Raw genomic sequence first — 22,993 nt, forward strand, 5'->3', positions numbered from 1 at the left:
AGGAGGATGTGGAGCACCTGCTGCCATGTTCCCCGGGTCATAGGAGGATGTGGAGCACCTGCTGCCATGTTCCCCGGGTCATAGGAGGATGTGGAGCACCTGCTGCCGCGTTCCTCGGGTCATGGAGGATGTGGAGCGCCTGCTGCCGTGTTCCTCCAGTGATAGGAGGACTTGGAGCGCCTGCTGCAGACTTCCTCAGTTTATAGGAGGACATGGAGCACATGCTGCCGCGTTCCTCAGGTCATAGAGGATGTGGTGCGCCTGCCGCTTTGTTCCTCCAGTGATAGGAGGACTTGGAGCGCCTGCTTTTGCCTTCCTCAGTTTATAGGAGGACGTGGAGCACCTGCTGCAGTTTTTCTCAGGTCATAAGAGGACGTGGAGCACCTGCTGCAGTTTTTCTCAGGTCATAAGAGGACGTGGAGCACATGCTGCCGTGTTCCTCGGGTCATGGAGGATGTGGAGTGCCTGCTGCTGTGTTCCTCTAGTGATAAGAGGATGTGGAGCACCTGCTGCAGTTTTTCTCAGGTAATAAGAGGATGTGGAGCACCTGCTGCCGTGTTCCTCTAGTGATAAGAGGATGTGGAGCGCCTGCCGCCGCGTTCCTCGGGTCATAGGAGAATGTGGAGCGCATGCTGCCGCGTTCCTCGGGTCATAGGAGGATGTGGAGCACATGCTGCCGCGTTCCTCAGGTCATAGGAGGATGTGGAGCACCTGCTGCCGCGTTCCTCGGGTCATAGGAGGATGTGGAGCACATGCTGCCGCGTTCCTCAGGTCATAGGAGGATGTGGAGCACCTGCCGCCGCGTTCCTCGGGTCATAGGAGAATGTGGAGCGCCTGCCGCCGCGTTCCTCGGGTCATAGGAGGATGTGGAGCACCTGCTGCCGCGTTCCTCGGGTCATAGGAGGATGTGGAGCACATGCTGCCGCGTTCCTCGGGTCATGGAGGATGTGGAGCACCTGCTGCCGCGTTCCTCAGGTCATAGGAGGATGTGGAGCGCCTGCTGCCGTGTTCCTCGGGTCATGGAGGATGTGGAGCACATGCTGCCGTGTTCCTCGGGTCATGGAGGATGTGGAGTGCCTGCTGCTGTGTTCCTCTAGTGATAAAAGGATGTGGAGCGCCTGCCGCCGCGTTCCTCGGGTCATAGGAGGATGTGGAGCACCTGCTGCCGTGTTCCTCTAGTGATAAGAGGATGTGGAGCGCCTGCTGCCGTGTTCCTCGGGTCATAGGAGGATGTGGAGCACATGCTGCCGTGTTCCTCGGGTCATGGAGGATGTGGAGCACCTGCTGCCGCGTTCCTCGGGTCATGGAGGATGTAGAGCACCTGCTGCCATGTTCCTCTAGTGATAAGAGGACGTGGAGCACCTGCTGCCGCGTTCCTCGGGTCATAGGAGGATGTGGAGCGCCTGCTGCCGCGTTCCTCGGGTCATAGGAGGATGTGGAGTGCCTGCTGCTGTGTTCCTCTAGTGATAAGAGGATGTGGAGCACCTGCTGCCGCGTTCCTCGGGTCATAGGAGGATGTGGAGCACCTGCTGCCGTGTTCCTCTAGTGATAAGAGGACGTGGAGCACCTGCTGCCGCGTTCCTCGGGTCATAGGAGGATGTGGAGCGCCTGCTGCCGCGTTCCTCGGGTCATAGGAGGATGTGGAGCGCCTGCTGCCATGTTCCTCGGGTCATAGGAGGATGTGGAGCGCCTGCTGCCGCGTTCCTCGGGTCATAGAGGATGTGGAGCACCTGCTGCCGCGTTCCTCGGGTCATAGGAGGATGTGGAGCACATGCTGCCGCGTTCCTCGGGTCATGGAGGATGTGGAGTGCCTGCTGCTGTGTTCCTCTAGTGATAAGAGGATGTGGAGCACCTGCTGCCAGTTTCTTTGGAGCTTTTCATTTATTCTCTGTCTCTTCTCTCATTTTCAGGCCATGTTCTGGATCTGTGGGTAACTTTTCAGAGATTCTGGGTTTTCCTGACTAGCGTTCAGCATGAGCTGGAGATGTCCGTACTGCAGTCTGAGACGGTGAGTGCTGGTCTTACAGTCTGTATACTCTTAACATGGTGACCACCTCCGCACTGACCTCCTTGTGTTGTTCTCAGGTCTCGGGATTCCAGTCTGTGGACCGGAGTTATCGCTCCTTCCTGGAAGTAACGCTCCTCGATCCCCTGGTATTGTCTGTCCTGACCCCCAGCCAGAGGCGAGAGTGGCAGTTCTATGGTGATTCTTTGTGCTCTGACCTTCAAAGGGGCATCATTGTCATGGAGGAGATGATGGAGATGACGGGGGCGGTGCTGAGCGCCTCCCGTCGGGACTTCCCGCGACTCTTCTTTCTCAGTGATCAGGACGTGGTTGATGTCCTCGCTGCCTCTCCTGATGCTCCTGATCGGCTGTCCAGCGCTCTTCTCTGCTTTCCACAGTTAACTGATGTTCTCTTCCTCACTGAGTCCACTGAATCTTCCCCCTTTCCGCTTATTGGCAGCCATGTAACTATGGCCGTGATCGGGAAATATGGAGAGGCCCTGGAATTAACAGCGCCCATCCCCTGGAACCCAAGGACGGTCTCGTGGCTGATAGAACTGGAGCACAGAGTTGGAGAAAGTCTTAAAGAAGAGCTGACATCATGTCTGACTGATGGCCGGCAGAGTGGCCTCCACCGGGCTGCTGACAACGAAGACCTGAGGCGGTGGATACTACACGGCAGGTCCTATCACCTCCAGTGCCTGATGGTAACAGAGGAGGTGGTGTGGTGTGAAGATATGGAGAAGATGATTCTCACTGACCAGAGGTCACAGCTCAGAGACCGGCAAAGTATGAAGGTGGAGATCCTGACACAGTCGCTAAGAGAAGGGGATAGGACGAGGCCTCAGGAGCAGACCTTCTTATCTACATGGATCAGCCTGGCCATTCTGCAGCGGGACAGGACATCGTTCCTGCTGGATTCGGGGATACAGACACTGGATTCCTTCTCTTGGGCCAAGCTGCTGAAGTACCGGGTGCCAGACAAGCAGGGAGATGTCAGTGAGACACAACCTACAGCCAACACAGAAGATTTGGTGGTGTCTGCATCTCCCCTGTGTGTTGTGGATGTATTGGGGCTTCTATTACCATATGAATATGAGTATGTCGGGTTAGACATGAAGGTCGTGGACACGGCGGTCTCGGACAGGACATCTCTGGGTGTGATCCTGGCACTAGAGTCCTATCAGTGTGGAGCTGTGATTGGGCATGATGAAGGCCTCATGACCAATACGCTGCTGTCTCTCGGCAGTGCCCTTGGGCGTCAGGTCGTGGTGCTGAAGTGCTGGGCTGGGCTGAATATTGATCGACTGGTGCTTCATCTGCAGGGCGCCCTTCAGGCCGGTGCTTGGCTTGTTCTGGACAATGCCCACAAGCTGAAAGGCCAAGTTCTTGCATCACTGGGGCAAACACTGGGTGACATCCAGACATCTTGCCAAGCTTTGATGAAGGAAGAAGGCTGTTCAGGGCATATCAGCAGAGGAGTGGAGAGACTAGGACACATCCAGATAGAGGATACACCATGGTCAGTGATGAGGGGCTATGGCTGCTTTATGACTCTTCCTCACATAGACTCTTCTCTTGCCCTACCGGGTAACCTCCGTCTTCTTCTCAGACCAGTATCGTTCTGCCCTCTGGACCTGCAGAACGTCGCAGAACTTGCTCTTCTGTCTGCAGGTTTCCAAGAACCTTTGGTTTTGGCCAAGAAGTTGTCCTGCTTCCTCAGACTAGCCCAGGAATCAGGAACAGTAACTGCGGCGAGCACCCTTCCTCTCCTGAACAGCATAGTCCAGAAAGCCATTGTGTCACTAAGGTCAGATGGCGGATCCACAAGAGCGGCCAGAGACTCGGGCCAGCGACCATCACCCCCAGACTTGGATTCTGATGGCAGCAAATGGAGTGCCGGTGTCCGGGAGGAGTCGAGTGTGGTGAGCTCTCTCCTGGCCTCAGCCCGTTGGTCCAGACATCTGATGGACATTCTGAGACTTGTGTTCCCTGTGTCCGTGTCCTCACTTCCCTGCAGTCAGACCACGGCTGAGCTGTCCCACGCAGTGCAGCTTCACCTTCACGAGTCTGGGCTGGAAGGTCACACAGAACTCAGTCATAGCATTAGCAGGCTTTATTGGGCCATACAGCAGAGTCCAGGAGTCCTCCTGACCGGTCCTCCAGGCAGTGGTAAGACAACATGCTGGAAGGCTCTGCAGCAGGCCCTCAACCATCTGACTGACAGTGGAGCGGGCACAAGAGCAGCAGTGAATGCGGCCGTCGGCCCATCCTACCAATCTGTGCACTGCGTTCATCTCTTCCCTAATAGTCTAAGTCCCACTGAATTCCTCGGAGGAGGGACAGACCGGGATGGTGTGATCACCAGAATCCTGCACAGATCCAACTCTGCAGTCCAGAAGTGGGTAATACTGGATGGGGCTGCCGCCCTCGAGTGGGTGGAGCCCATTTCTTGCCTGTTTGGCCCACAGCCCGTTTTAACATTGGCCAGTGGTCAGCGACTACACCTTAGTGACAGAATTAGGTTGATTTTCGAGATGACCGATACCTCTGCCCTTAGTCCTGCTCTCTCCTCACTCTGCAGCATTGTGCACTGTGGGGGGCAAGAAACATGGCGGGCAATACTGTCGGCCTCGCTGTCCGGCGTGTGCATGAGATACGGCGTCACACGCAGCACTCAGCACAAGCTGCGATCTCTGAGTGACTACCTGATACCCAGAACCCTCCGCTTCCTGGAGGAACATGGCGCCTCGGTCCTGTCTCCTCACCACAGTGCACATAGAGTCCACCACGTCTCCTCCTTCTGCTCCATCCTGCAAGCTCTACTGGACCAACATCTCCGTCGGGACAACTCCCACCGTGTGCCAGAGCCGACAGATCCCGAGGCAGATGGTGAGGATCCGCAGGGAACACACGGATCTGAAGGTAGATTGGTGCAGTAGAAATAATGGCCGACGACCTGGGTGCAGGGTTCATTCATCTACTCTGTCTATCTGCAGGTGGAGCGTGTTCTCCGTCCAAAGTATCGACGCTCCCTGACAACGACCAGAGCGTCCGGTCTGACAACCACCAGCGGGCACAGACCTGCTTCCTCTACGCCTTCATCTGGGCTTTTGGGGGTCACCTCAATCTGAGGTAAGAGAACAGTGCCACAAGTATATATAGTATGTCGATATGCTCATGTGAATGGGGGAGCGGCAGTTAAGGGGATTGTACAGGTGTGACATAAATGTCTGCAGTGACTTTATGTGACTGCAGACCTCTGAATCCTTACAGCTCGCACACCGCACACTGTCAGGATTCTTCAGTGCCGGAGGTGAGAGCGGGCGGTTGTGTGACTTCAGCCCCGCAATTTCCATACTTCCAGCCCCATTCCGACTAGACGGACGCAGCCTCTCTCATTACAAGTGAACTGAGCGAGGTCCAGCACTTCTAGTCGGCAGGTGACTACATGCATGCAAATCACATACCTGCGGTCACATGACTGCTTGCTCTCACCATCGGCATCGGAGAATCCTGACAGTGTGCAGTGTGCGAGCTGTAAGGATTCAGTGGTCTGCAGTCCCATAGAGCGACTGCAGACTTTCATCCTACACCTGGATAACCCCTTTAATGCTCATTTACATGGACTCATGCCGCTCACCATCACGGATCGTAAATATTCTAGTATCGACAGCAGATAGCCCATGTGTACAGCTGTATAGTGGCAGTGAGATCGTGCTGCACGGGGACGGAGCCGTCCTGTTACCCCTCATTCTGTCCGGGCTCATGTCATGGAGCGCTGATTGACTTGTCTGTGGCAGATCAGCTCTTGTGATGGAAGATGTCGCCCGTGTGAACGGGCCTTTACTTTGTGGGTTTATCTCTTGGTGCGGCCACTCCTGGGCCGCAGGCTCTGGATCCATCACTCTCCCAGGTACCTGCTCGGTATGGACCAGGACCATCATCAGGATGGCAGTCGCTCATCAGGGAGACCTGGAACAGCCGGACCTGACACGGGCGGCACCACCAGAAGGCTCCGGACATTTCTGTTTCCTCTTATCGGCCACCCCCTCCTGTCATTCTGTATTCCCACAGATTCTCGCCGCCCGCACCGTTCTAGCAATGGCTGATGTCCCGGGACTTGCAGGACATTGTTATGCCATGTGAGCGATGCAGCCAATCAGCTATGGAGAAAACTTGGTCATAGCTAGAACAGCGCCGATGCGGGAGGGGACTGGTATTTGTATTTTACGCCAGGGAATACGGTATGTTATTATACTCACTTATATAGCGCCATCATATTCCACAGCGTTGTACAGACATCGCTGTCCCTATTGGGGCCACAATCTTCATTCCCTATCAGTCCTTGGGGTGCGGGAGGAACCGGAGGAAACCCACGAGCTACAGAGAGAACGTACAAACCCTGTGTCCTCGGTGGGATCTGAACCAAGGACCCCAGTGCTATCCACTGAGCCATATGTGCTAACCACTGAGCCACAATAGAATCCTAACCACTAAGCCACTGTGTGCTAACCATTGGGCACCGTGTTCTTACCACTGAGCTCCATGTGCTAACTACTGAGCTACCGTGTGTTAATCACTGAGTCACCATACAATCTTAACCACTGAGCCCCACGTGTCAGCCACTGTGTGTTAACCTCTTAGTCACCATACGAACTTAACCACTGAGACACCATTTGTTAACCACTGAGTCATTACACAATCTTAATCACTGAGCGATTGTGTGTTAACCACTGACCTACCATACAATCCTAACTACTGAATCACCTGTGATAACCGCTGAGCCACTGTGTGCTAACTACTGAGTTTTATGTGCTAACCACTGAGCCACCATACAGTATTTACCCCCTTCCAGACATACGGGTCTTGTATGCAGGCTCAGGATCTCAGCCCGCCCTATTCACCTGCTGATGGCTGATCTCCACCCGCTGCTGTTAACCTCTTCCTGACTGATCTCCACCCGCTGCTGTTAACCTCTTCCTGACTGATCTCCACCTGCTGCTGTTAACCTCTTCCTGACTGATCTCCTCCCGCTGCTGTTAGCCTCTTCCTGACTGATCTCCACCTGCTGCTGTTAACCTCTTCCTGACTGATCTCCACCCGCTGCTGTTAACCTCTTCCTGACTGATCTCCACCCGCTGCTGTTAACCTCTTCCTGACTGATCTCCACCCGCTGCTGTTAACCTCTTCCTGACTGATCTCCACCCGCTGCTGTTAACCTCTTCCTGACTGATCTCCACCTGCTGCTGTTAACCTCTTCCTGACTGATCTCCACCTGCTGCTTTTAACCTCTTCCTGACTGATCTCCACCCGCTGCTGTTAACCTCTTCCTGACTGATCTCCACCCGCTGCTGTTAACCTCTTCCTGACTGATCTCCACCTGCTGCTGTTAACCTCTTCCTGACTGATCTCCACCCGCTGCTGTCAACCTCTTCCTGACTGATCTCCACCTGCTGCTTTTAACCTCTTCCTGACTGATCTCCACCCGCTGCTGTTAACCTCTTCCTGACTGATCTCCACCTGCTGCTGTTAACCTCTTCCTGACTGATCTCCACCTGCTGCTTTTAACCTCTTCCTGACTGATCTCCACCCGCTGCTGTTAACCTCTTCCTGACTGATCTCCACCCGCTGCTGTTAACCTCTTCCTGACTGATCTCCACCCGCTGCTGTTAACCTCTTCCTGACTGATCTCCACCCGCTGCTGTCAACCTCTTCCTGACAGGGACAATTTCCATTTTTGTGTTTTCGTTTTTTCCTCCCCTTCTTGTCAAGAGCCAGAATTATTTTATCTGCCTGCCGCATAGATGTAGGGGCTTGGTTTCTGCAGGATGAGTTGAACTTTTGATTGACATCATTTGTTTGATCACACAGTGGACAGGCAAACAGGAAAAAATGAAACCTGCATCAAAATTGGTGGTAGAAAGGCAATTCTTACGGCGTTCATTGTGCGGTGAAAATGCCCCGGCCATAGGACCCTCCTCGTTAGTCAGTTTACGATGACGCCAAACCTGTGCAGCGCCTTTAGTTTATTATAGTGGTGAAAAAAAAATCTAACAGAATTAGGGGATAGGACGGGTGAGTAAGGGGGTGAGAAAAGGTTCCCACCCCAAAAACTGGTCGATTGTCAGCGCCGTGTTGTCAGGATGAAGCAGCCGATCCCCCGATCGCCTCTGGTGGTTCTTTCCTCTGTGCCTCACAAAATCGCTCCAACACCGGCAGATAGTAATGTCCGTTCACTGTGGGGCCCTGAGGAACAAAGTCAATCAAGACACAAACCATCAAGGATGTCAAATGGGATTTCACTGGCCGGGCTGTTTTTGGTCGGGTGATGGCGCCGTCTTCCTCTGGCTAGACTGCTGTTATGATTCAGGATCATAGACGTAACACCAAGATTCATCCCCTGTTATGACTTTTGACAAAAAAAATCAGGGTCACCGCCCCTTACTCACCCGACCTAGCCACCCTGCAACGTCCTCTTATTCCCAAAAATTAAGAAAAACCTAAAGGGAAAGCATTTTCAGAATGTAGACGAGGTTACGAAAAAATCACTGAAGGCATTTAGCATTAGTTCAGAAGAATATAAAAACTGTTTCCAACAATGGAAAAACCATTGGGACAAGAGCAAATCACCTAATGGACGGGACTGTGAAGGGGGTTCATGTCCTCAAGACGTTATCTTGAATAAAAAAAATCTAAATAAGTAATTCTCATCTTTGAGGTACCCCTTGTAGATACATATATTCCATGCGTTGGAATTGGAGATGTACAGTTGTGCTGGAAAGTTTACATACCCCGGCAGAGTTTTTCCTTTCTTGGTCTTGTTTCAGAGAATATGAATGATATCAAAAAACTTTTTCTCCACTCATGGTTATTGGTTGGGTGAAGCCATTTATTGTCAAACTCCTGTGTTTTCTCTTTTTAAATCTTAATGACAACCAAAAACATCCAAATGACCCTGATCAGAAGTTCCCATACCCCAGTTCTTAATACAGTGTATTGCCCCCTCTAACATCAATGACCGCTTGAAGTCTTTTGTGGTAGTTGTGGATGAGGTTCTTTATTTTCTCAGACGGTAAAGCCGCCCATTCTTCTTGGCAAAAAGCCTCCAGTTCCTGTAAATTCCTGGGCTGTCTAGCTTGAGCTGCACGCTTGAGCGCAGTATGGGTGAGCGAGGGTTACTGCAGGCTGTACGCATGTCGCAAGAGGTGGGTCTTCAGGTGCTTTTTGAAGGTTTCAACAGTAGGTGAGAGTCAGAAATGGTGGGGTAGAGAGTTCTAGAGTAGGGGGGATGCACGGGAGAAATCTTGTATGCGATTGTGGGAAGAGGAGATAAGAGGGGAGAAGGAGATCTCGTGAGGATCGGAGGCTGCGTGCAGGTATGTACCGGGAGACTAGGTCACAGATGTATGGGGAAGACAGGTTGTGGATGGCTTTGTATGCCATGGTTAGAGTTTTGAACTGGAGTCTCTGGGTAATGGGGAGCCAGTGAAGGGATTGACAGAGAGCAGAGGCCGGGGAATAGCGGGGGGACAAGTGAATTAGGATAGATTGGAATAATGCGAGAGTGTTAGAGGGGAGGCCACAGAGCTGGAGGTTACAGTAGTCGAGGCGGGAGATGATGAGTGCGTGCACCAGTGTTTTTGCAGATTCATGGTTGAGGAATATGCGGATCCAGGAGATTTTTTTTTACTTGGGGTCGTCATCTTCCTCACCCTGATCCTCCTTCCTCTCACCATTCCGAGTGCCCTGAGGCAACTGATCCCACACTTGGACACTCCTAAGAGCTGTTTTGTTCATCTTTCCATTTGTAGATTCTGGCCTCTCGCTCGGTCCGCTCAGAAGTGGAAAGAGCTTGGATATGTGGTTTGAAGGAGAGATTAGACTCCTGGGTTACCCAAGAGCTGTTCACTTTTCCATCGATAAATTCGGTCCTCTCAACCTGCCAGCTTCGAGCAGGGAAACAGAAGATCACATGTAGCGATTTGAGCAGCCATGGTCACCCGAAGGTGACGGTGGGAAAGTGCAATTACTGTCGCAAGCGGTGGATAATGATGAGACATAATGGAAAGAAAGTCAGGAGGAGGTCCAGGGTGGGGAAGCGGAAAACGAAGCGGTGGACGATGAAGTCACCAACCTCATCTCCATGGCACATGCGAAGATGCCTCCCGCCTTGCACCTGTTGTTGCAGACTTGCAACCATCACCGTCCATGTCCTTGTCCCTTTGCAGCGTTCAGAGTCCTTGGAATGCAATTGTAAATATGCCGCCAACCATGCACCCACAGGCCGCAATACTAAACTGTCACATTTCTGGACTGCTTGCACTTGAAATGTTGCCTTTTAGGCTCGTGGAGGCAGAAGCTTTCCACAACCTGATGGCGGCGGCCGAGTGTCCATACTCGGTCCCCAGCCGCCAATTTTTCTCCCGGTATCATCTCCGCCTTCTACAAACGCTGGACCCAGAACATTACCCGTGCCCTCCCCAGTGGACTTAGTGGGAAGGACCGCCGAACCACAAACATGTGGACAGGTGAATGTGGCCAGGGACGGTACGGAGCCAGTCCACAGTAAAACAACAGCCATAGAGTGTCCGGGAACCCTCAAACACACTTTTCTTAGCCAGGGCTGCTTCTCGGCAGGGTTGGACGGGCCCACCAGAGAATCCTCCGATGGGCCCTGGCTTCTCCTTCAAGAGAGTTCAGGTTGTGATGATGATGAGTCCATCCATCTCCTTAGTTTTCTGTTATTTGGAATGCAAGTGTGCAGCCAGCCACTCACCCACAGGCCACAATACTAAACTGCCACATTTCTGGACTGCTTGCACTTGAAATGTTGCCTTTTAGGCTCATGGAGGCGGAAGCTTTCCAAAACCTCATGGTGGCGGCGGCTGGGTGTCCATACTCGGTCCCCAGCTGCCACTATTTATCCTGGTATCATCTCCACCTTCCACAAGCACGGGTCTCAGAACATTACCCGTGCCCTCCCCAGTGCACTTAAGTGGCAAGTACCGCCTAAGCACAAACACGTGGACAAGTGAATGTGACCGGGGACGGTTCATCTTGCTGACGCATTCCACTGGGTTAATATTGGACTCAGAGGATTGTGGGCCCTGGGTCAATCAGGGTTACCCCTACATTTTACTGCTCCTGCACCACCTCCTCCTCCTCCTCTTCAGCCTCCATATCTTGATTCATTTTTTCAGGACTTATTCCAGATTATTTACTTAAACTTCGTGTGTGCCAATAACATTAATCAGGACTGTATGCTTAGGCGACAAACCGCACACCGTTGCAGAGTTGTTGAAAGCTGTATCAGAGAACCTGCTGGTGGCTCTGAAGCCAGGCAAGCTCACACATGTACCATGCCTGGCACATTTGCTCAACTTAATGGTTCTGTGGCTTCTCAAAATGTACATGTATCTGCCAGAGCAGCTTGTGAAAGTACGCCGCGTGTGTGCCCATTTCAGAAAGTCAGCTACAGCTTCCGCCGCCCTGGCAGGGCTTCAGTAGTGTTTGCGGCTACCAGCTCACCGACTGGTGTGCGATGTGACTACGCTTTGGAAATCAACATTGCAGATGTTTGGAATAATTTTGAGCAGCAGAGAGCAGTTGTTGAGTTCCAGCTTCAACTTGTCCGTCTGCATTCAGGTCAGCCTCCGCACATAAGAGCAGAGATGTCTGACATCTGTGCCCTCCTCCAAAACTTTGAGGACTCCACCAAGGTGGTGAGCGGCAATGACGCCATAATTAGCATCACCATCCCGCTTCCCTGTCTACTGAAACGCTCTCTGCTCACAATTAAAGAGGATGCATTGCAGGAGGAGCACAATGAGATGGAGCAAGGAACAATACAGGGTGATTACGCACAGCCCAGCCTCATCTCATCACAACACGAATTGGGTGATAATGAGCAGGAAGGAGAGAACATAGACAGTCATACTCTTGGTGAGAACAGGGAAGTCTTGGCTGTTGGCAGTCTGGCACACAAGGCCGACTTTATGAGGGATGAGATATAGGCCGGTGCAGAACTGTGGAGAGCTTGGTGGGTGAGAGAGATGAGTTCTTATTGTATTCTATAGTGATTGTTTAACCTAACCTGTGCAATGACTGGCACAGGGTAGTGGCGTCGGTGAAGCTGCTTGATAGAAATACGACCCTGGCTGCTGCATTCAGAAGAAATTGGAGAGGAGACAGTTTGTTTAGAGGGAAACCGATTAGAAGAGAGTTTCAGTAGTGAATAAGAGCGACAGTAAGAGTTTTTGCAGTATCAAAGGCGAGAAAAGGTCGAATTCTGGAGGTTACATGGGCGAGTGAGTGATTTTACACATTGAATAAAGGAAAGTTGTGTGTCAAATATGACTCCAAGACACCAGGCGTGCCGAGTGGGAGTTATGGTGGCACCACCTAAGGGAAATTTCAAAGTCAGGTATAGGTAGGTTAGTAGAGGGAGGAAACCAAAGGAGTTAATTTTTGGAGATATTAAGTTCAGGCTCTTGTTGAAGATAGAATTATAACAAACCAAAAAATTCCCATCTGACAACACTGGTGGCAGAGGTCACAGTTCATTGGACAACCAAGGAGTACAAGCGAAGGAGACACAAACCAGATGCGGCAGAGGCAGAGGAACGCTGTCAAAGGTCTGGGACACTTTTCTCAGACCCTCCCAGCACCCAGGCCCTGATGCGTGGGGTACGCTGACAAGGAGGGAAAAGTTTTGGAAGATGCTGAAGGAGTACCTTGGCGACCATACCAGCATCCTCCATGATTCCTCTCTGTGCCTTACAACTGCTGGGTACCCAAGCCGGACATGTGGCATGAACTGGCTCTCTACGCCTTGGAGGTCCTAGCCGCTAGCGTTTTGTCAGAGCTGGTTTTTAGTAACAGGAGCATTATAACTTATGTGAACTGAAAATGCTGACAGGCTGACTCTTATCAAAATGAACAAGGGCTGGATTGGGCCAGACTTCTCAACACCACCAGATGATAGCAGCGTAACATAAACTCAAATCCAGTGGTTATTTTTTTGGGGGGTCTATTCCCATACACCCCTTCACACCCAGACATGGGTATACGCTTCAGGAATTGTTCTATTTTCTGTTGTCCTTCTCCTTCTCCTCATCCTCCACCACCATATCACTAAGGTGACTGTGATGCAACACCCTCATAAGTTTTTTGTAAGGGTGTTTATGATGCCCGAAGGAAATTTTTTTACAGGCCTACCTCTAACATTCTGTATGTTATACAGTATGTTCATGTATACCCCCAGGGGTAAATGTAAATGTCTTTCAGCCCATGCACTTACTGCATGAGCATTACCAGTATAGGAGACCCACTCCTTAACAATGGTAACAATCATGCCATGCCCACATCATTTTCTTAAGGGTGTTTCTGATTAGAGACGAGCGAATATTTCAATATTCGTTTCGGATTACAATCGCCGTTTTTGCAATATTCGCCAATGTAATTGTGAAATATTCGCCGAACATTGCCTAACGCCATTGCATTCAATGGGTGACAAAACCAAACGCATACACAACACCTTCAAACTGGACCAAAAGCTGCCAAAACACATCAATTTAGGGGCAGACACCAGGAAAGTGCCATCAATTGACCCAGAGTACAAGTACTATAATTATTATTATTTATTATTATAGCGCCATTTATTCCATTGCGCTTTACATGTGAACAAAGTCACTGACTGGTACAAACAGTCTATAAGGGATGGGTGAGGATACAGTAGGTGAGGGTACAGCTGGTCGTGCAGCGGTATGGTGGAGCGAGGACCCGGCCCGCGAGGGCTCTCAGTCTACAAGGGATGGGTGAGGATACAGTAGGTGAGGGTAGAGCTGGTCGTGCAGCTGTATGGTGGAGCGAGGACCCTGCCCGCGAGGGCTCACAGTCTACAGGGGATGGGTGAGGATACAGTAGGTGAGGGTAGAGCTGGTCGTGCAGCGGTATGGTGGAGCGAGGACCCTGCCCACGAGGGCTCACAGTCTACAGGGGATGGGTGAGGATACAGTAGGTGAGGGTAGAGCTGGTCGTGCAGTGGTATGGAGGAGCGAGGACCCTGCCCGCGAGGGCTCACAGTCTATAAGGGATGGGTGAGGATACAGTAGGTGAGGGTACAGCTGGTCGTGCAGCGGTATGGTGGAGCGAGGACCCGGCCCGCGAGGGCTCTCAGTCTACAAGGGATGGGTGAGGATACAGTAGGTGAGGGTAGAGCTGGTCGTGCAGCGGTATGGTGGAGCGAGGACCCTGCCCGCGAGGGCTCACAGTCTACAGGGGATGGGTGAGGATACAGTAGGTGAGGGTAGAGCTGGTCGTGCAGCGGTATGGTGGAGTGAGGACCCTGCCCACGAGGGCTCACAGTCTACAGGGGATGGGTGAGGATACAGTAGGTGAGGGTAGAGCTGGTCGTGCAGTGGTATGGAGGAGCGAGGACCCTGCCCGCGAGGGCTCACAGTCTATAAGGGATGGGTGAGGATACAGTAGGTGAGGGTACAGCTGGTCGTGCAGCGGTATGGTGGAGCGAGGACCCGGCCCGCGAGGGCTCTCAGTCTACAAGGGATGGGTGAGGATACAGTAGGTGAGGGTAGAGCTGGTCGTGCAGCGGTATGGTGGAGCGAGGACCCTGCCCGCGAGCGCTCACAGTCTACAAGGGAAGGGTGAGGATACAGTAGGTGAGGGTACAGCTGGTCGTGCAGCGGTATGGTGGAGCGAGGACCCGGCCCGCGAGGGCTCTCAGTCTACAAGGGATGCGTGAGGATACAGTAGGTGAGGGTAGAGCTGGTCGTGCAGCGGTATGGTTGGGATGCGGACCCTGCCCGCGAGGGCTCTCAGTCTACAAGGGATGGGTGAGGATACAGTAGGTGAGGGTACAGCTGGTCGTGCAGCGGTATGGTGGGGCGAGGGTTACTGCAGGTTGTAGGCTTGTCGGAAGAGGTGGGTCTTCAGCTTCCTTTTAAAGGTTTGAACAGTAGGCGAGAGTCTGATATGTTGGGGTACAGCGTTCCAGAGTAGGGGGGAAGCACGGGAGAAATCTTGTAGGCGATTGTGGGAAGAGGAGAGAAGACGGGAGTAGAGAAGGAGATCTTGTGAGGATCGGAGGTTGCGTGCAGGTATGTACCGGGAGGCTAGGTCACAGATATATAGAGCAGGCAGGTTGTGGATGGCTTTGCATGTCATGGTTACGGTTTTGAACTGAAGTCTCTGGCCAATGGGGAGCCAGTGAAGGGATCATAGATTGCAATCTTATAGATTGCTGGAGCCAGTCCACAGTAAAAAAGCAGCCATAGAGTTTCCGGGAACCTTCCCACAGACTTTTCTTAGCCAGGACTGCTTCTCTGCTTCTCGGCAGGGTTGGACGGACCCACCTGAGAACCGGAGACTCCTCCGGTGGGCTCCGGCTTCTCCTTCAGGAGAGCTCATAGTGCCGAGGTCCTGATGATGATAGAGGTCTTGATGATGATAGAGGCCACCATCTCCTTAGGTTGCTGCTGGTACTTTTCTATGGGAATCAACTTGGCTCCAACTAGTCTGGAATATTTCCAGTGAACTATGGCATGATGCCATGGTATTAGCACTGCCCCCAGTACCAGTAGCGAAGCCATCCACAATTTCCTTTTCTTCTGCCCAAATACATTAGTTTCTCACAAAGGAGCTGAAGATAGAGTGGCAGTAGGTGCAAGTTTCTCCAGCCTGTTACACATCAGAGGGAGAACAGAGAGGGCAGCACAGTGGCTCAGTGGTTAGCACTGAAGCCTTGCAGTGCTGGGGTCCAGGGTTTAAATCCCTCAAGGGCAACATCTGCAGAGATTTTGTATGTTCTTCCCATGTTTGCGTGGGTTTCCCCCTCAGTAAATAAACAGCCATAGAGTGTCCACGAACTTTCCTACAGACTTTTGTTAGCCATGGCTGCTTCTCGGCAGGGTTGGATGGTCCCCTTGCTTCTCCATCACGAGAGTTCATGATAGCACAAACTTTGCAGCTGCTATGGGGCTTTTGAGCGGGGGAGAAAGGTGGGCCCTCAGAATCAAATCCTCTGGTGGGCAGAATGTTTTTCAGTCTGACCCTGTTTCTCGGTGAGAGTTGTATTTCACCACAACCATATTCTTTAGCTTGGTGTAAGGACTGGCATAGAGGGAAAACATATCTACTCCGGCTGTCATTTCTCCGCCACCAGGTTCTGCCCATTGTCACACACGACCATGCCTGGCTGTATGTTCAGCGGTGAGAGCCACAGATCAGGCTGCTGTGTTACAACTTTCAACAACTCTGCAGCGCTGGGCGGTTTGTCACCTAAGCATTAAGCATATTTTCTTCAGCACAGCCTGTTGCCGCTAGGTCAAGGCAGTGCTGCAGTGCTGTCAGCTTGTGACTGATGTCGTCATTTCGGAGATGGAGGCCGAACTGGAGGAAGAGGAGGTGCTGGAGTTGAATAATGTGATTACACTGAGGTTACATTGGCGAGTCTGGTTTTTATTCTAAAGAAAGATCCTACTGTGTTTTTATTATTATTTTTTTACATCTCTTCAAATGTGTGTTGGAGTTTGTTCTAATTTTTAGCAGCCCTTGAAATTGCTGCATATGCAATAACAGTATAGGAGACCCACTCCTTAATAATGGGAAGGACAATTCAAATAGATTCTATATTCTAGAATACTAACTGTCTATTAACTGTCTTATCTGAAATTCTTTTACGGATGAGGTATGGCAGTTTGGATAGCATATTACACTGATCCAGCCAGGTATTATTGCCTTATACTGAGTACTGCCCAAAAAATGTAAAATCTATTCTATTCCCTATTTATAATTCTGTCAGATGCATTTACAATAGGAACAGGTGCTGCTGCTAGGTGGTATCCTCACCAGCTACAGATGAGTGTTCATTCTGGTCGCATAAATGTCTTCCACAGTCCATAACTTAATTTTTGTTTTATTTCTTTGGCCTTATATACAAGTCATTAATCTGGAAAGAATGTTTCTTAACATTTTTTCCATTTTAGCTTGCTTTTTGTATGTTTTTTTTGTCAGTGCACAAAATTGGCATCATACTCTGATAACATTGTTCACAGATATGCTATTTGTCAGCGGCCAACTGAAAATAGGTTTGAACCCACAACTGCAGTACTTTAAATGGAGTTTAATATTTGACACGCTCACAATAATTGCTGGATTATTAGGGCAGTCATATGGGATCACATCTGATGGCCACGGTTTCAGGCAGTCGCCTAATAGTATGGTATTTGTCAGCGACCAAGTGTCAATTGGATCAACAAAACACAGGTGGCTGACTTTAAATGGCGTGGAATATTTGGCACGCTCCACAAAACTTCTGTATTATTACGGCAGTCATATGGATCACGTTCGTCTGATCACGGAAAAAAGTTCTTCTGCTTCCACAATACAGTAATTATTATTATTTATTATTATAGCGCCATTTATTCCATGGCGCTTTACATGTGAAAAAGGGGGTATACATAGCAAAAACACTTACAATAATCTTAACAAAACTAGTCAGCGACTGGTACAGGAGGCGAGGACCCTTCCCGCGAGGGCTCACAATCTACAAGGGATGGGTGAGGATACAGTAGGTGAGGGTAGAGGAGGTCATGCAGCGGCATGGTGGAGCGAGGGTTACTGTAGGTTGTAGGCTTGTCGGAAGAGGTGGGTCTTCAGGTTTTTTTTTAAGGTTTCCGTGGTAGGCGAGAGTCTGATGTGTTGGGGTAAAGAGTTCCAGCGTACGGGGGAAGCACGGCAGTAATGTTGTATGCGATTGTGGGATTAGGAGATAAGAGGGGAGCAGAGAAGACGGATCTTGTGAGGATCGAAGGTTGCGTACAGGTAAGTATCGGGAGACTAGGTCACAGATGTATGGAGGAGACAGGTTGTGGATGGCTTTGTATGTCATGGTTAGGGTTTTGAACTGGAGTCTCTGGGCAATTGGGAGCCAGTGAAGGGATTGACAGAGGGGAGAGGCCGGGGAATAGCGGGGGGAAAGGTTGATTAGTTGGGCAGCAGAGTTTAAGATAGATTGGAGGAGTGCGAGAGTGTTAGAATGGAGGCCACAGAGCAAGAGGTTGCAGTAGTCGAGGTGGGAGATGATGAGGGCATGCACTAGTGTTTTTGCAGAGTCTATGCTGAGGAATGCTCGGATGTGGGAGATGTTTTTGAGTTGGAGTCGGCAGGAAGTGGAAAGGGCTTGGATATGTGGTTTGAAGGAGAGTTCAGAGTCCAGGGTTACCACGAGGCAGCGAGCTTGCGGGTTAGATAGGTCGATTGGGGAGATGAATGAGATGGAGGAAAGATGATGAATTCTGTTTTTATCCATGTTAAGTTTTAGAAATCTGTCAGAGAACAAGGATGAGATAACGGACAGACATTGTAGGATTTTGGTTAGTAAGGAGGTGATATCAGGTCCAGAGAGGTAGACCTGTGTGTCATCAGCATAGAGGTGATAATGAAAGCCGTGAGACTCTGAGTTGTCCCAGGCCGAAGGTGTAGATGGAGAAGAGCAGAGGACCAAGAACTGAACCTTGGGGGACACCGACAGATAGGGGGTGAGATGAGGAGGTGGTGTGTGAGTGGGAGACACTGAATGTCCGGTCTGTTAGGTATGAGGAGATCCAAGATAGGGCCAAGTCTGTGATGCCGAGAGATGAGAGAATCTGTAGTAAGAGGGAATGGTCCACTGTGTAGAAGGCAGATGACAGGTCCAGGAGGAGGAGGACGAAATAGTGTCGCTTGGATTTGGCGGTTAGTAGGTCATTGGTGACTTTGGTCTGGGCAGTTTCAGTCGAGTGATGCAGTCAGAAGCCAGATTGTAAGCAGTCGAAGAGGGAGCATGAGGAGAGGTTGGAGAACAGTTCAAGGTGGATGTGTTGTTCCAGTAATCTTGAGGCAAAGGGGAGGAGTGATATGGGGCGATAGCTAGTCAGAGAGGATGGGTCAAGGGAGGGCTTTTTGAGGATGGGTGTGATTGAGGCGTGTTTGAAACATGAGGGGAAGACACCAGTTGTTAGTGAAAGGTTGAAGAGGTGGGCTAGGGTTGGAATGAAGACTGTGGTAAGGTTAGGGATGAGGTGGGACAGGATTGAATATACAGTAATATGAATAAAACTAAAAATATCTGGCTGTATTCTGCGAACAAGCAAATGGAGCTGTAAAATGGTGTACACTGACACACTGCTACAATCTATAAATGGAGGGCAGTATTTTCCACGTTCACTACAAATGGCTGGATTTGAACCCCAGTTATATGTGATACGTCTGACAGAGAACCACGGTTTTAAATAGCGGGCCTGTAGTTTACTAATATTATTCTACACAGAGACCTAGTGTGAATAGCTTGACCGACACACTGCAACAGAATGAAAATGGAAGAAATGGCTGATTTTGGAACAGTCTTATAGGTGATATGTCTGACAGAGAACCACGGTTTTAAATAGCTGGCCTGTAATTTACTTATATTATTCTACATTGAGACACAGTGTGAATAGCTTCACCGACACACTTAAACAAAATGAAAATGGAGGCCAATATCTTCCACGTTCAGTTCAAATTTCTGGATTTTTATCACTGAAATATGGAACAGATCTGTCTGTATTCTACAGTGAGAACAAGCAAATGGAGCAGAAAAATGGGGTACTCTGGATTGCTTTTTAAGCAAGTAACCAGGATTAAGATAAAAAATAAATTTGCCCCAGCCCCTGATATCTGGGGCTATGTCTAGAAATATCTGTAATTATTACAGCAGCAGCAGACAGGACGTTCAATGGACCCTCCTGTGCTGCATCATACACTGCAGTCTGCCACATACACTGCCTGCCTGCCTGCCTGCCTGCCTAACTCCTGCTATCACCACTGAATATATGCAGCTGGATTAGTCCTTAGAAGGACTCTTAGTTCAGATGGATATATATATATATATATATATATATATATATATATAGTGGAATACGTACACTAACTATAAACAAGGAAATCTCTCCCTAGCTCAGCAGCAGCTCTCCCTACTCTGCCTGATCCGGAGTGACTGTGACGAGCATGGCGGCGCCAGGTCTGATATAGACCTGATGACGCTGTGCGGCCAGCCAATCACTGTAATGCCACAACCAACATGGCTACGGCATTACAATGAGTGACAGGCAATCCCTGCATGTTCATTGGCTCTGTAAAGAGCGCCAAACATGCAGTGTGGGCACCCGAGTTCCTGACCTAACAACCTGGAAATACTCTGCGAGCTTGTCAAGCACCGTGATGCTCGGGCGAGTAGCAAGCAGTAGCGAGCACGTTCGCTCATCACTACTCGTCACTCAATTGTGTAATTGTCCTGAAAATTACTGGAAGCAGCGGAGTTGTGTACCCCTGACAAACTGGTGGCAGCAGTGGGCTCTGCATGATCTCTCCAGTGTTCGCCTTGACACCAACATAACCATGTCCCAACGTAACCACATCCCGACTTATCCGCTTCCTGATATCCCAACGTAACTGCGTCCCAACGTAACCGCGTCCCGACATCCCGATGTAACATGCCCTAGTTTGCAGGAGATGGAGGTGGTGATGACGCGATGACAGTCCCCACCACTCCACCTTCTGTGACAGAAGTCCTCTGTAACAGAACCCCTGATGAAGCTCTGAATGTGTAGAGGGGAAACGCGCTGGGTGAGATATTATTGTGGAGCCCTGTTAATGAGCATATCGGCTGAGTGTACGGAGGCAGAGGGGCGTCCTGTAGTGTTTATGAAGCAGCTTCTATTGACCGGCGATGGGACACCACTGCTCACTGCCGTACATCCTGATGACTGGTCATAGACGCAGACCGTCCTGGATATTTTCTCCATCACTGAGTATCATCCTGCATGTACTCTAAGATGGCTGACCAGGGAAAGGTGCAGACGGCAGAGGACGTGGAGGGGGGCCCAACTGCACATCTGGTTATATCTGGGCGATCATCTCTGGCAGCTCTTATCCCCCCAGTATACCGCTCAGCATATCACATTGCTCTTTAGGATGCAGATACATACATGTCCCACGCTTGCTCAGATACAGTCAATAATTCAATGATTTTGGTTCCATTAATGAAGATTTTTATACATAATAATAAAACATAAACTTTAAAGGGTTCTTTTCATAGGGGTTTAAAACCTTATAGAGATGATATTCTCTCCTTCCCACAGACTTCGTGATAAATTTGATGTATTTTTGAGGAAATCTCTTGGACAGTGTGTCCTGCAGGCTGAAATTCCACAAGACACTTCTTTTTTTGAGCTCAGCCCGGCACATGATGGTCTGACTCTCACAGCAAATCCTGGAGCGGGACGGCCACAGGTAGGTGGTGAGTGTTCTTCCCACTCACCTGTGTCCCCTCTGCTTGCCTGTGTCCCCTCCGCTTGCATGTGTCCCCCTTCGCTCGCCTGTGTCCCCTTCGCTCGCCTGTGTCTGTTTTCTGCTCGCTTTGTCCTCTGGGCTTGCATGTGTCCCCTTCGCTCGCCTGTGTCCCCTTCGCTCGCCTGTGTCTGTTTTCTGCTCGCTTTGTCCTCTGGGCTTGCATGTGTCTATCTTCCTCTGACCTGGGTCCCCTCTGCTTGCCTGTGTTTCTCCTCTGCTCACCTGTGTTTGTCTTCTCAGCTGTGTCCCCCTCTGCACGCCTTTGTCCCCTCCGCTCGCCTGTGTTTCTCTTACACTCACCTCTCTCTTCTGCTCGCCTGCATCCCCTCCACTTGCCTGTGTCCCCTCTCCTCTCCTCTTTCCCCTCCTCTCGCCTGTGTCAGCTCCTCTTGCCTGTGTTTCTCTTACACTCACCTCTCTATTCTACTCCCCTGCATCCCCTACACTTTCCTGCGTCCCCTACGCTCGCCTCTGTCCCCCTCCGCTTGACTGTGTCCCCTCCGCTCGCCTGTGTTTCTCTTACACTCACCTCTCTCTTCTGCTCGCCTGCATCCACTCCACTTGCCTGTGTCCCCTCCGCTCGCCTGCATTCCTCCCACTCTCCTGTGTCCCCTCTGCTCGCCTGTGCCCCTTCCACTCACCCGCAGCTCTTCCACTTGCCCGTGTCTCTGTTCCGCTCGCCTGTGTCTCTCTCCTGCTTGCTCGTGTCTTTCTTCCACTTGTCAGTCTCCCATCCACTCAACTAGGTCCCATCTGCTCACAATCTGTCTCCCCTCCGCTCGCCGGTGACTCTCTTCCTCTCGTCAGTCCCCCATCCACTCACCTGTGTCCACTCGGTCGTGTTTCTATTCCGCTTTCCCGTGTCTCCCTTTCCCTTGCTTGTGTCTCTTCCACTTGTCAGTTTCCCTTCCACTCACCTGTGTTCCCTCACCTGTGTCTGTCTTCCACTCACCTATGTCCCCTCACCTGTGTCTCTCTTCAACTCACCTGTGTCTCTCTTGCACTCACCTGTGTCCCCTCACCTGTGTCTCTCTTCCACTCACCTGTGTCCCCTCACCTGTGTCTCTCTTCAACTCACCTGTGTCCCCTCACCTGTATCTCTCTTCCACTCACCTGTGTCCCCTCACCTGTGTCTCTCTTTCACTCACCTGTGTCCCCTCACCTGTGTCTCTCTTCCACTCATCTGTGTCCCCTCACCTGTGGTTCTCTTCCACTCACCTGTGTCCCCTCACCTGTGTCTCTCTTCCACTCACCTATGTCCCCTCACCTGTGTCTCTCTTCCACTCTCCTGTGTCTCTCTTCCACTCACCTATGTCCCCTCACCTGTGTCTCTCTTCCACTCACCTGTGTCTCTCTTCCACTCACCTGTGTCCCCTCACCTGTGTCTCTCTTCCACTCACCTGTGTCTCTCTTCCACTCACCTGTGTCCCCTCACCTGTGTCTCTCTTCCGCTCACCTGTGTCCCTCTTCCACTCACCTGTGTCCCCTCACCTGTGTCCCTCTTCCACTCACCTGTGTCCCCTCACCTGTGTCTCTCTTCCACTCACCTGTGTCTCTCTTCCACTCACCTGTGTCCCCTCACCTGTGTCTCTCTTCCGC

General features: G+C 50.9%; 1 protein-coding gene across 1 annotated transcript in view; it reads left to right on the forward strand.

Annotated features, from left to right (window-relative positions):
* Window positions 1–22,993, forward strand: part of DNHD1 (dynein heavy chain domain 1) — a 552,395-nt gene that overhangs the window by 227,808 nt on the left and 301,594 nt on the right. The window contains exons 21-24 of the mRNA XM_073661200.1: window positions 1,911–2,008; window positions 2,086–4,930; window positions 5,005–5,140; window positions 21,184–21,334. Coding sequence (XP_073517301.1) covers window positions 1,911–2,008; window positions 2,086–4,930; window positions 5,005–5,140; window positions 21,184–21,334 — 3,230 coding nt within the window. The remainder of the gene's footprint in view (window positions 1–1,910; window positions 2,009–2,085; window positions 4,931–5,004; window positions 5,141–21,183; window positions 21,335–22,993) is intronic.

Source organism: Phyllobates terribilis, unplaced genomic scaffold, assembly GCF_046119375.1.
Source record: "Phyllobates terribilis strain yellow unplaced genomic scaffold, ASM4611937v1 Scaffold_2__4_contigs__length_985480577, whole genome shotgun sequence".
Lineage (NCBI taxonomy): Eukaryota > Metazoa > Chordata > Amphibia > Anura > Dendrobatidae > Phyllobates > Phyllobates terribilis.